Source organism: Trichomonascus vanleenenianus (genome assembly GCF_965637985.1).
Source record: "Trichomonascus vanleenenianus strain CLIB 3782 genome assembly, contig: TRVA0_001S, whole genome shotgun sequence".
Classification (NCBI taxonomy): Eukaryota; Fungi; Ascomycota; class Dipodascomycetes; order Dipodascales; family Trichomonascaceae; genus Blastobotrys; species Blastobotrys vanleenenianus.
In genome coordinates this window covers 805,188-818,215 of record NW_027481886.1, presented here as the reverse complement: position 1 = coordinate 818,215, position 13,028 = coordinate 805,188, and the positions used below count along the sequence as shown (strand labels likewise).

Genomic DNA, 13,028 nt, shown 5'->3' with positions numbered 1-13,028 from the left:
AAGGTGGGAGAAAATGATCCCGACGACCACCCAATCTCCAAAGCGTTGAATCTCATGGAGAAGATCCCCAACCCGATATAGAGAATGGGGAAGAAGGCAGTAAAGAAGAAGATCAAAGGCAAGAAGGCCAAGAAAGTCGCAAAACAGGCGCGTGAGGTCAAAGCAGACGTCTCGGACCTTCCTGAGGTCAAATGGGTGGACGATGACGATGCAGAAGCCTCGGACCATCCTGATTACAAGTGGGTGGACGCAAACACCTATATCGACTACGTCAAACAAGCGGAGAACTATACCGACTGCTTCGGCAGAGACGACGACGGGGATGAGGATGAGGATGAGGATGATGACGAGGGCGAGGAAGAGGAAGGCTCTGAGGAGGAGCCCATGATACACTCCGCCGGGTTCGCCCGCATGATGAACACAATTGCATTCCCCAAAGGCATCCAAAGAATCAAGAATGAAAGACTCATGCTGGAAGTATTCGGACAGGTGCTTGCGAAGAAGCGTGAACTAGAGAAAAAGGGAACCGCTGAAGCTCAGCAGTCTCCTGTTCCGGGACCGCCTACTAAGTCCGACAAAAGCGTGTTTGAAGATGCAATAGACATTGATGCGCTATATAAAGAGCACGTGAGCGATAAAGGCATGAGCAACGACCACATTGAGATCTCTGTGGCTGAAATGGCCGAACTCCGTGCAAGCTACATGACCGATCCGGAGAACATGCTGACACGATATAGAGTCGGACAGGCTATGAGCGGGCTACAGTTTGAGGACGGATTCAAGACGCTGAAAGAATTTCTTGATGCAGGAGAGCTGAGGCAGATCTTGAGCGACTTCTATTATCACTACGTGACGAACGAGAAAGACAAGAGTAATGTTAGAGTTGATCTCAACGAGTTATTTGATACCGCGGTTGCTCAGACGCTTCCGGATGTCATGGTTAAGAGTGAACCGCAGAAAGAAAAGGCAGTTGCTCCGGAAGAGGACTCGAACTCATTGGAGGAGGATAGTGAGCAATTGTCGTTGGAGCAGGGCGATATGGAGATTGGATTGTACGGGTGGGGGCACTATTTGCGTCCTGAATTGCGCCGCAAACAAATGATGAAGGAGTTGGTGTTTTGGTACAAGCTGAAGTTGCTCTCTAGTCGGGTCGCTGGTACGATTCAGGGAGTTCAAGATATTGTGGGGTAACTTCGATTTGTTATCCAAGGGATTTCTTCACCAAGGGTTTGTTCGTCAAGTGATTTGTTCTCCAAGCGGTTTACTGTTGCAGTGAGTATTAAAGTGTTGGTGGATTATATCAAGCCAGCTTCGAGAATACAACTGCAAAAAGACATGAAATGCTTGCTGGCCACGAGATTATCCTTGTTTACTCTGACCGGCCCCGTCTGGCCGAGCAGCTTGGGCGAAAACCCATCCAGCACCTCTTCGAAAGAGATATCCCACAGCAGGTCAAGCTCAGACTCTTGGCGCTGAGCCTTGGAAATGGGATCATACATGCTGCCCATGTCAACTTCATCCCGGTCTTCCCACAACAGCGTGTCTAGCTCTCTCTCCACTGGATCCGATATGAATGCCTCCCGCTTGTTATTGTCGAACTGAATGCCCTTCTGGCGCAGCTCTTGCATACCCAAAGCCTCCCGGAACGTATTCTTGCTCAATTCGTTATACGACCAGTACAGCTCCTGGAGATGCTGCCGGATTGTCTTGTCCGTTGGACACAACCTCAGTACAGCATCGACCTTTTTGTGGTTCGGCGCTGTTGTAATCACGTAGTTGGCCCTGGCAAAGCTGACAAACGACACATACCCCGACCCCCGGTACTGATATAGCTTGCAAAAGAACTTTTCGAGGTAATCGAACTGCGCTCCACAGTACCGCGTAGGCAGAAACTGCGTCAGAGACTTTACAGTGATGACGCCATATTCTTTGTCGACGTATTCCCAGCTTGAGGGTACTTCAGCGTCCACCAAATGGCAGTACTGGTCGTACAGGGCGTCAATTTCGGCAGACGAGAACTTGTTATCAACCTGACCTTTGTACCACTCCATTGCGCGGAACGGAAGCGTTTCATGCTGTCCATGATCCCGAATATAATCCTGGTTTTCCTTCGACTGCCAGGGCAGCACGGTGCGCGTCAGGTTCGCAGGACTCAATTGAGTAGGAAAGTAGTACGGAATTTTGTACAATGGATGGCTCGTAGGATGCATGTTCTCCCGCTCGCACGCTTCGCACAGATCAACGTTGCCGCACTGTACGCACGTATACCGCACGCCGAGTATCTCCTTGAAGCTGCGGGCACAGTAGGTGCACGAGACGTTATGGTGGACTGAATTTCTATCCAGTAGAGCATCGGTTCCGAGCCGCTGCAGTATTCTATAGAGCTTGTGAGCCTCCTCTGAGTATGGGGGCTTTGCACACTCTACGCTGGGCAGCCTCGATCCGTGATCCGGCTGGCCACCGACCCCGCTTAGGTGCAGTCGTCTTTTACGCCGCTTCATTCGCTCATCTCGCGGATCCTCAGCCGTTATGTGGTTGTACACTTCATATATACCGACTGCCCCTGCCAGGGTTAGTATTATTATGGCAGTAGACTTTATCGCACTATTCATGGACTCAGGATGATTCGTGGTGATTTGTAGTGATGCGAGGGTTTGAAATCCCGACGACGGGTCAGGGCTGTCTGGTCTCCAGATTTGCAAAACTGATAAATATCTAGCGAAGGACTATTTGATTTATGGCATTTTCGACAGGAATTTACTGCTTTTATTATCCTGTAATACATTGCAAGCCAATTCCTCATGGCAGCTTCGCGTGCAGGGAATTGTATGCAATGAGCAGCGAGAGACAAATATCATACTAGAAAAACTCGTGTATTCCGATTAGTCCTTCGCCCCAGGGGCCCCCAAGTACAAATAATGAACGCCGCATCTCCGAGTGTATTCGAGGGCCAGCCCTCGAGCTCCCGTAGTTGGGGGCTCTGCCCCCAAACCCCAGCTGCAATTCAATCAGATCTCTGCCTGCAAGGCGCAAATGCACGCTTGATGCGATCGCTGACTTTGGGTATTCTAAGGTTGATAAATTGACGCCGCAGTGTATGAATGTCAGTTACGCGCCCTTTGTGTGTAACATGTCCTACCAGTATTCTGTACTCTGGCGGAATAAACGGCATACGAGGTGAAGGCCGGTGGTTGGAGTACTGGCATACGAGTTGGACCCAGGAAACAGTCGGTTGTGCGAGAAGGCTTTGGAGAAAATAAGTCTTATCAGCCCCTAGTTTGTAAAATTGTAAATGGATTCGAACGAGAGGCGGAAGGCATCTGCTGAGTAGTAAATTTGCATGCAACTCCTTGGGCATATGATATACGATAAGCTCCTTGGACGGGCGAAGGAGTTTAAGCAAACAAATGTTACTATCCTCTGAATCCTTCATCTCAATTCGTAAAGTTTTTAGCCTCGGCATGGGAGATGGGCGTAGCATATCAGTACACACTGTTTTTACCCTGAGTATTGTCAGAGATTCCAGGTTAGGAAAAGAAAGGGCATCAATGGAAATGTTCGAATCTATAATCGTCAATGATTTAAGGCCGTTACTCACCATTGTAAAATTATGCATCATATAATGCCTGTTAGTGGTCCTAAACCTGAATCTTTTCACTCTGATAGGTAACTTGAATTTTCCAACTCCTTTTCCCAGCCTGATGTTGAGACGGGTCAATTCCTGGCATGGGGAGATATGCTGTTCGAGCTGGAGGATATCCAACCTAGTCTTGATTTTTAGTTTAATAAGACGTGCAGCTACTGTAGGAACTGCGCATTGTTTCTCGAAACTCGCTAATGGGCCCAATTTCATGCTATAGGGAAATACGCACAAAGCCTCAACGATACCAGTACGCGTATCTAGTACGTATTTCCCCACGCTGAATATAAGCCGTTGAGGCGGGTTCTTGGTGAACGTCTTCAACAGTTCAATGCTCTTTGTCCTGAAGGGGGTTTCCTCCAAGCATTCTAGAGCAACATCCAGCGTTGTTAGCCGTGAATTCGCTGCAATTCCATTCACTATTGCAGTAAATAGAGCTAGCACATTGCCGTCGGCACTGGAGCGAATGTATAGCTTGGCATGTTTAATGTAGTGATAATACCGCTTAATAATGCTTATTCCCCTCTGGACATTTGTACTGGATATTTCGTTACCGTAGTAATCGTTTTTAGCATACCCGTGACCAGGAAAAATCAACGCCTTGATAATTTCATGAACACCGGCAGCCCTATTTTCCAACCAGAAGGAGAGTGCAGGGCGAAGTTCGCAGGGGTTGTTATTCTCAATAGCGATAAGGGCCTGCTCAATGTTATGAATTACGTCGTGCAGATTCTTTACCTGTGTCGCTGCAACATTATGTTTGATCTGCTGCAGCATATAGCTATGGGTATCGCATTCGGTGTCAAAGTGGTTGCGAGAGGCAGCATCAGAGGCCTTTCTAACAGCATCTAAGAGCGTAACGAATTTATTTGGCTCTTTTTCGCCGTCACTTCTACCCCTGTTGTAATTTAGTGTCACCTTGCTCCAGATCAGACTGTCTGCAAGACAAGCCAGGGCCTTGCAGACGGGCCGGATCCTCCAAAGCTGGCTATCGACAGAATGCTCGTACTCAGCAAGGTATTCTAATATTATCAGCCAAATCTCACCCGGCAGGCTTGACATGTCTTGTTGAACTTGAGGTTAGGTATATTGAAAGGTGAACCAGAAGACTCAGTTAAAATATATATCATTTATGCAGCAAATTCACTTTCATGTCAATTGGGTCCCAAATGCGCTAGTTGCGTCTTGCTAATTAAGCTCTATATCAGTTGCTGTCCACCACCCCACTGGCAATCTCAAGTGAAAGGGTTAAACTTCAGGAAAACTGGTCCCCACAATTGCACTAGCTTGGAAGTGTATTCGAGGGCCAGCCCTCGAGCTCCCGTAGCTGGGGGCCAGCCCCCAGACCCCCCGTATCTGCGGCTGCAACGTAACAAAGTTTTCGAGTATAATAACCATTGCCATGTTGCTTTATTTACTGAGGAATCTTGTCAATAGAAGATAAGCTTGCCAAGTGCAGCTTTGTAAAGATATCAAGTTTCGATTTATCTACCTTTTAATTACACTGCGATATAGCGGTATTACGGTTGCACAGTCGGTACTTTCCCCGGTAGCAAAAGATAAGCTCGTACTAATATTGAAACTGCTCAATTCGAGAGCTTTAACCTTAAAATATAGTTCTCGTTATGAAGCACCTCATTCACCTCATTCACCTCTGACACATCAAACATTAACTCAGGGCAATGCCAACATATCTCGCGAAACTTCAATTGTGATTTGGGCAGCTTTTAGCTTTAGGAGCTTGATTGACTCGGATATATAGTTTGCTCTACAACAAGATTTCGTTAATTTATTTTACGAGCTAGCTGTCAACAATTGCAATCGTTGGGTGAACTTGTGTAGAAGATAAGGTGAATCCACCGTTTGATTCAATCGTAGAAGTACCAAGATGCTGGTAAAGACCTGTAAGATTGAAATAGGCAGCTAGCCCCTTGATACAGTATGATTTTATTGAGATCATTTATGGGATGTGATATTCAGGCTATTTTGAGCCGCATGCATTAAACGGGAGCTGGCCCCTGTCAACAACCTCTTTCACTGCTGATCACTGATTTCCAAGCTAAGGAAACTGCATTTGAAATATTATATTGTTGTATACTACAGTTAAATGACCAATTTTTGAGAAATCTCCCGTGTTTCCGCGGCTGGTTGTACAATTACCGTTGGCACCTGCCTTGGCACCGTAGTGGACAGGTAGCTTCCACTAGCTGTAGCTTTGAGTTCTCTAAAATGTCACTTTGTATTTCAAAGAATCACACTATAAACGACTCTACAAAATCATTTGGTTTTATGCAGCATTCTTGAGGATCATGACCAATTGACCGATGGCCGAACCATTACAGTAAGGCCCTGTCGATTGGTGACCACTTAGATGGTATACACGCATAATGCGCCGCACAAGGGGGCCCGATTGGGAAGGTGCGGCCACAGAGCGATTTTCCGCCCCCGCCGCCGCCGCAACCACCGAGTTTCGAGGAAGCAAAAAAGACAATTCGTATCATCAAAAACCAACAAAAACGATGGGGATTTTCTGGCTGTATTTGCTGGCGGTGTTCCTGAATGCGGGAAACCTGTTCATGCAGGTGTTCTTTGCTGTGATGTACTCTGATCTTGAGGCAGACTACATTAACCCAGTTGATCTGTGCAACAAAGTCAATGTCGTAAGTTTTTTGTTTATTTTTTTTAGCTCAGAGTTGGCCAACGGCGTACTAATGCGAGTGCGTAGTTCATCTTACCTGAGGCAGGTTTGCATGCCTTCCTGACCGCCCTTCTCCTGTTGTTCGGGCAGTGGTTCATCTTCCTGGTCAATGTTCCACTCCTAGCGTGGAACGTCAACAAGGTGCTCAAGAACACCCACAAGCTCGATGCGACGGAGATCTTCCGAACCGTCAACACCCACAAGAAGGAGGCCTTCATCAAGCTCGGAATCCACCTGCTGCTCTTCTTCTACTATCTCTACGCTATGATCGCCGCAATTGTCGCTTAAACCCCCATTGTTTTGGCGACAATTGGCCATTGGCCACCATTGGTCATACCAATCTCTCACATGGCACATGAACTACTATGTATATTACCCCAAAATACATAATTAATGTCTATATATAATCCTCAGGGGTATCCGCTCCCCTGGTTCACACCGTAATAATACAGTAGTAAACAACCCGCCAAGGCCACTATACGTAATGCATTATGGAATGCTGACTCATCGTCGGGTGAGCCGCAGACACTGCCTATTCGGAGGGCCCCCCTGGATAATCACTCATGAATGATTAAATGAAAATGCCGATTGAAGCGTCAGGAATCCATATCGTTCCCAAGCTCTAGATCCTGCGAATTGCATCGGGCCCCTCATTCTTTAGTCTTGCGACACCCACCAAAAAAAAAAAAGTAGGCCCATTTTCCAGCCGGTCCTTACGGTGATTCATCCCGGCGCCAACCCTCAAAACCTGCTGCTGCCCCCTTTTTTGCACCAATTTTTTGCATCACCAAAAATAAACCCAACCACAAAGCGACAGAAATAACCTGCCTACCCGCTTCAAAAGCGTTTCCACTCGTTCCACCCCTTTTTTCTATCCATCTTTTTGACTCTCATTTAGACACCCTTTTTTGTTTACCCTTTTTCGATCCCTAATTTTTTGGTATTCCGCCTTTTAGTCACTCAGCATGAAACTCTCGTTGGTGCTGCTGACCTTGGGGGCGACCTCGCTCGTTCACGGGTCCGCCATAGAGAACTACAACCAGGCGAAGCGTGGGTTCGTCGCTGATTCCGAAGAGGCCGCTTTGGCCCACGATCACGCGGTTCCGATCCTCGAAGCGCGACAGAACAGCAACCAGACGACTTTCGGCCCATCGGGAACCACGGCCGGGCGGCAGTCGACCTCTGTAGACATCACGACTCCAAGCCAGAGCGCTGTCGTGACTGCTAGCGACAGTACGTCCACGTCATCAAGCTCGACCACGACTTCCAAGAAGACGACGACGACTTCAAAATCCACCTCGAAGACCGAGCAGGCCTCGTCGTCTCCATCGGCATCCCCGTCGCAGACGGAGAGTTCGGCTGGGCCGACCTCGTCGGCCGGACAGGCCTCTACTGACAGCGGTAGCACTGCTGGAGCAACCAAGTCGGCTGTCGCTTCCCATTCCCAGGTGACCGCGGCCTCCACTTCTGAGTCTGCCGATGGAACCACTGTAATCATCCGAACTATCACCAAAGACGGCCATAAATCCATGATCAGCTCGACTGTTGCTGAGCAGAAGGCCACTTCGACATCCGCCAGTGCATCCGCGTCGCTCTCGACCGATACTCAGGACAACAGCAGCGGCGGCGGGCTTTCACCACAAAACAAAAAGATTGTCATTGGTGTATGCGTAGGCGTAGGCGGTGCTCTGCTGTTATTAGGTCTGGGCTTCGTTGCATGGCGAATCTGGTTCCGAAAGGGTGGCAGTAGCGGCTCGCCGTATGTGGGCGGTTCTCCAGCCAAGGACAATTCGTTTGACGATGGAGGAAACGTTTTCCGACAGAACATTGACCAGTATCATAATAGTGGGCATGTCAACAGTGCAGCAAACTTCTAAAAAAAACAGAAAAAAAGAAGAAGACCAACTTTTTTCACTCGTTTTAATACCAATTGCATTTATACACACACAAACACACAACATTCTCTCTTTTGTATTATTATTCGTTTAGTATTTCTAATATCATACCTACTCTGTGTAAAGTGAATGATTATTTTGGGCGTTCTTTTGCGGAACCTTTATTGGCAATTGCGAGCATGTATATCAGTAAAGATTATCTTGTGCAAGGATATTAGACCGTCTTGTGTCAATTGACCCCACACATTACGCTCTAAAGAGTTAAAGTTTGTTCTTCTCTGGTACAATTCCTTTACCGACACCGTAACTAGCAGGGAAAACCAGTGTATTCGAGGGCCAGCCCTCGAGCTCCCGTGGCCGGGGGCCAGCCCCCAGACCCCCGCATCATCTCTCTATATAGTACCCTGTATTGACACATACCCCTTGAGCAATCGTAAACACTAAAAGAGAGCAATTTTGTAGCCATCTCGGAGTCGCTTACTTGGGTGACGGTTACAGCGTAAACAATGTTTTTGTTACACTGTTACAAACTCCCAGCAAAACTTTCGTAACAAGGCGTTACAAACATACCGGTACCTATTAGCAGTTGATCAAAGATGTTGAAGGATAAGACCATCATCCACTACTATTGTTCATAATTCTGATTGCATTACTTCGTAAAGCTCTTAATTATAAAAAAATGCGACTATAGAACATTCAAACATTGGTAAGGAAAGTCTTCCTTAACTACGCGGCACTGGAAGCAGGTAAGAGGCCCTTCTACTACAGGACAGGTACTCAATTATAATATAGTGAATAACACCCTAATAGATATTCGAAATCCATTCCCTAATCCAACCACACAAAGCAATACGCTAAGCGCTGTTTCGTACTTATCCCCCCGAATCCCCCCCTGAGGCTCCGCTTCGGGAGATATTGTAGCGAATCAATTGAATCCCTCCGCGAAGCGGAGCTACGGGGGTTTGGGGGCTGGCCCCCAAGTCAATTGAAGCGGAGAACAAGGTAGAGGATAAATAGTCTATAGCCTATAAACATATTGTTTATATACTCAATACCGATAATGCCTCACTAGGTACGGTGTGTCGTTCGAAAGTGTAGCTGGTAGGATGCGCCGTATTTGATTTTCGCCGATCACGCAAATCCAAACCCGTTACACCAACAGTGTTACAACTGTGGAAAATGGTTGAACCAGCGGTACAAAGGGAAGCAGAAGGAACCCTGAGGAGGTTTGAATCCACTGCAAAATCGCTGGACAAAATGTCCCAGGCACAAAAGTGCAAAGCTCTGCGAAAAACTGCAACCGACCCTCGGGTACAGACCCTCTTTCGCTACGACCAATGTCTCCAGAAAGGAAACTGGGATGAATTCCTAGACGCATTCGACGATATTTACTGCTACGGAAATGCTGAAGAGCTGGTGGATGAGCCCATTACAGTTCCCCGGTTTCTACTCTACATTGAAGCAGTGGAGGAAGCACTCGTCCATGCCGAGGACCTAAAAGAGGCGATCCAGTGCCACATTGAGCAATCCAAGCGATATATCGACACGCTGGTGGGAAATGCCGAAATAACCGAAATCGACGGCGTCCTGCTGATGCTGAAACCCATCAGGAGTGGTGCCATTCGCCTGTTCCTCACCACGGAATTGAAGTACGGCAACCGCAAAAAGCTCTCGATTGACAACTTCTGGGAAAGCGCCCTCAATGGTGGCTGGTACACCAAAAACATCCTGGGAGATGGGTGCAATGGGCCGGTGGTCGAGAAGATGGTAGCTATTTATGCCACAGCTCCCGACAACCTCTCTACGGAAGAGGCGGCAATATGGTACCAATTGCAAAAGGCCCTGCGACGCGCTTATAGCATGCACACCGACAAGCAGAATACTAATATTGAAGCCCTTAGATACCTGCGCCCAGTGCTGAAGCGAGCTTTTGTTGATGAAGTCGTTGATCGACTAGACATACCCTCCATTGTGTCATTCTTTCTATCGGATTACGATAAGCTCTACGTGCCAATTGCCATGGAGAATGTAATTGCAGATACCAATACTTTCCTTCTTGAACCGTCCTCCGCTGAGCTGAAGGACGTGTTTGAGCGCTGGATGAATCTAGTCATGCAGTCGCTGTCGCAACAGGCCCCCCGACTGCCAAAGGAGGAGACTTTCCCGTTTGAAAGGTACCTTGATAAATCGGGCAACCTGGTTCCAAAAGCGAAGCAGTTTGATCCCGACAAGGTGAGTGAGACGGACCTGGTGCGCTGGCTAGCCTACTACGACGATGTTATTGCCGACCCCGAGACGATGACTGCTGGACGCTTAGGCGAATTCCTCCTCGGGTTTACGCCGCTATCTCATGATCTTGTGCAAGCGGGGATCATCACCCAACGCCAGCGATTCTCTGTACTTCTCCACATGATGCCCGATGCCATCTACAAAGCAATTGGACGCGATTGGTACACCAAGGACAAGCCGTTTATTGAACAATGGTCATCGCTGTGCGCGGCCGCTAAATTATATTTCGAAGGCTACGTACCCCACTTGCTCATCCTGTCAAAGTTCAAGATGTACATCGCCCAGTACTCGAGAGGCCCGGCCTCTGGGATTCCACCGGTGGGCCCATTAATAATGCACTTAGGCGCTGCCGCGTTTGCTGCTTCCACGCCGCGTCCAGCGACCTGCCGGTTCTGCAGCTCCGTCGTCCACCCTACTCAGGACTGTCCTGGCTTAATGGCCTTTTATTATTCAGTCGACCCCAGTCTCCTATCTAACGATGAAAAGCAACTGGACCGTTACGGGCCTGGCCCCGTATTCGAGTCGAGCAAATTCCACTCCGCAATTGCCAAAGAGATGCTATCGAGCAAGTTTCACCCAGCTGTACCCAACAAGATGCTTAAACGGGAACCTGTGAGCGATTAATACCCTTTTATCCGTTTATGTCTGACATTTTTGGGGATGAGTGCGATGATTTCCCAGGGATCGGCGCTGCAAGCCTACGGTACTCGGGGTCCGTCTGCAGATGAGTCTTACCCGGATATTCAACCTCAACATTAAGATTTTTCCTCCCCCACGGCCACGGCACAGATGACAAATTCGCAAATCATATCTTCATTTCCTGACAATCCAATCTCCTTTTGTGCTAAAAGCTCATCTCTAGCCTACGCTTGAATATCAAGATGGGGGCTGAAGTTCAGGAGACCACGCAGAAGCTATTTGTGGAGGTGGGCGAGGCGGCGGCCTTTGACTGCCTTGTTGTTGACTGGGACGGCGTTGACGATAAGGAGAATGTGAGGAACATGTCGCTGTGGCGCAAGTGGGTAATTGTGCTGCTTATGACGGTGTCGACTATGGAACTCACCTTTGTTAATTCCGCCTGGAGTACTACCAATGATTCCATCAGGGACTATTTCCAGTGCCCGGAGGAGGTTGCCATTCTCGGTATCGCCGTGTTTGTGTTCGCCCTGGCATTGGGCCCGCTGCTTATCGCCCCGGCGTCTGAGTTTTATGGCCGAAGACCTGTTTATTTCGTCGGGTTTTTGGGGTACATTGCGTTTCAAGTACCCACGGCGTTTGGTAAAAACATTGAGACTATCATTATTGGGCGATTCTTTTCTGGATTCTTCGGCAGTGTCTTTTTGTCTAATGTGCCGGGGACAATTTCGGACATATTTGACAAGCAGGAGCTCGGGCTTCCCATGAGCGTCTACAGCTTGGGCCCATTCGCTGGACCAGGCATTGGCCCGTTGATTGGTGGGTTCATTGTCAATGCGTATGGCTGGCGGTGGGTGTATATCGTGCTGCTTATTATCTCGGGTGGTTTGGGCGCTCTAGTCATGCTCTTCGTCCCCGAGACATATGCTCCAGTGCTAAAGTCGCGCAAGGCCAAGCGGCTGCGCAAGGAGACGGGGAACCAGAATTTGTACGCCGAGTTTGATAAGATGAAGAAAAAAGAGTCTCTAATGCACTCAATTGCGTCCAATTGCAAGCGTCCGGTTCTTTTGTTGGTCCGTGAACCCATGATGATGGTATTGTGTTTCTATACGAGCTATCTCATGGCCATTATTTACCTCTTCATGACGGCTTTCCCCATGGTATTCCAGGAAGTGTATGGGTTTGGGGTTCAGTATGTCGGGCTCTCATTCCTGGGGCTTACAATTGGTATGTGCGTCTCAGTTGCCGCGACGCCGTTGTGGGAAAGGATGCGGAATAAAGCTATTCAGGATAATGGTGGAGTCTCCGAGCCCGAGATGAGAACATTACAGATGACGGTAGGCGGATTTATTGTTCCCATATCGCTATTTATGTTTGCGTGGACGATCTACCCGAGCGTGCACTGGATGGTCCCCATCATTGCCAGCGGCATCTTTGGGCTGGCTACCAATTGGACCTTTGCAGGTATTTTGTCCTACACAGTAGAGGCGTATCGACTCTATGCTGCCAGTGCAATGGGGGCAAATGTGTGTATCCGGTGCATGGTTTCCACTGCCTTCACATTGTTTGGCCGGCAAATGATGCATGGGATGGGTTTTCATTGGGCCATGACCCTGATTGCCTTGGTTACGCTGGTGATGGCTCCATCGGGTCTCGTCTTTGCTAAATACGGCCGGACTCTACGAATGAAGAGCAGATTTGCCCAATAATACGAATGAAGAGCAGATTTGTTCAGTAATGACTTATAGAACTAATATTTAATCTAATAGAAATGCATAATCATCGAACTACCGTGGTACTGTTCTCTAGGGTATAGAAATCTGGGTGCCTCGAGGTGTAAAGCCGATCACCGCGCCCGCAGAAATCTTTA

The 13,028-nt window shown here is 48.2% G+C and overlaps 7 protein-coding genes across 7 annotated transcripts; 5 read left to right on the top strand and 2 right to left on the bottom strand.

Annotated features, from left to right (window-relative positions):
* Nucleotides 1–84: 84 nt before the first annotated feature.
* On the top strand, nucleotides 85–1,191 carry TRVA0_001S08900 (uncharacterized protein; the record flags this gene model as incomplete). The annotated part of the gene is made up of 1 exon (XM_076682054.1): nucleotides 85–1,191. The coding sequence occupies one exon, from the start codon at nucleotides 85–87 to the stop codon at nucleotides 1,189–1,191; it is 1,107 nt and encodes a 368-aa protein (XP_076544011.1).
* A 104-nt stretch (nucleotides 1,192–1,295) lies between these two features.
* TRVA0_001S08878 (ZZ-type zinc finger protein) lies at nucleotides 1,296–2,612 on the bottom strand (the record flags this gene model as incomplete). Its single annotated transcript, XM_076682053.1, has 1 exon — nucleotides 1,296–2,612. The coding sequence occupies one exon, from the start codon at nucleotides 2,610–2,612 to the stop codon at nucleotides 1,296–1,298; it is 1,317 nt and encodes a 438-aa protein (XP_076544010.1).
* Nucleotides 2,613–3,004: 392 nt separating this feature from the next.
* Nucleotides 3,005–4,702, bottom strand: TRVA0_001S08856 (uncharacterized protein; the record flags this gene model as incomplete). Its single annotated transcript, XM_076682052.1, has 1 exon — nucleotides 3,005–4,702. One exon carries the CDS (start codon nucleotides 4,700–4,702, stop codon nucleotides 3,005–3,007), a length of 1,698 nt encoding a protein of 565 aa, XP_076544009.1.
* Nucleotides 4,703–6,159: 1,457 nt separating this feature from the next.
* ERV14 (cornichon family protein) lies at nucleotides 6,160–6,626 on the top strand (the record flags this gene model as incomplete). Its single annotated transcript, XM_076682051.1, has 2 exons — nucleotides 6,160–6,300; nucleotides 6,366–6,626. The coding sequence occupies 2 exons, from the start codon at nucleotides 6,160–6,162 to the stop codon at nucleotides 6,624–6,626; spliced, it is 402 nt and encodes a 133-aa protein (XP_076544008.1).
* A 677-nt stretch (nucleotides 6,627–7,303) lies between these two features.
* On the top strand, nucleotides 7,304–8,215 carry TRVA0_001S08812 (uncharacterized protein; the record flags this gene model as incomplete). Its single annotated transcript, XM_076682050.1, has 1 exon — nucleotides 7,304–8,215. One exon carries the CDS (start codon nucleotides 7,304–7,306, stop codon nucleotides 8,213–8,215), a length of 912 nt encoding a protein of 303 aa, XP_076544007.1.
* A 1,275-nt stretch (nucleotides 8,216–9,490) lies between these two features.
* TRVA0_001S08790 (uncharacterized protein) lies at nucleotides 9,491–11,146 on the top strand (the record flags this gene model as incomplete). The annotated part of the gene is made up of 1 exon (XM_076682049.1): nucleotides 9,491–11,146. One exon carries the CDS (start codon nucleotides 9,491–9,493, stop codon nucleotides 11,144–11,146), a length of 1,656 nt encoding a protein of 551 aa, XP_076544006.1.
* Nucleotides 11,147–11,403: 257 nt separating this feature from the next.
* On the top strand, nucleotides 11,404–12,867 carry YHK8 (MFS transporter; the record flags this gene model as incomplete). The annotated part of the gene is made up of 1 exon (XM_076682048.1): nucleotides 11,404–12,867. One exon carries the CDS (start codon nucleotides 11,404–11,406, stop codon nucleotides 12,865–12,867), a length of 1,464 nt encoding a protein of 487 aa, XP_076544005.1.
* Between the last annotated feature and the right edge of the window lie 161 nt (nucleotides 12,868–13,028).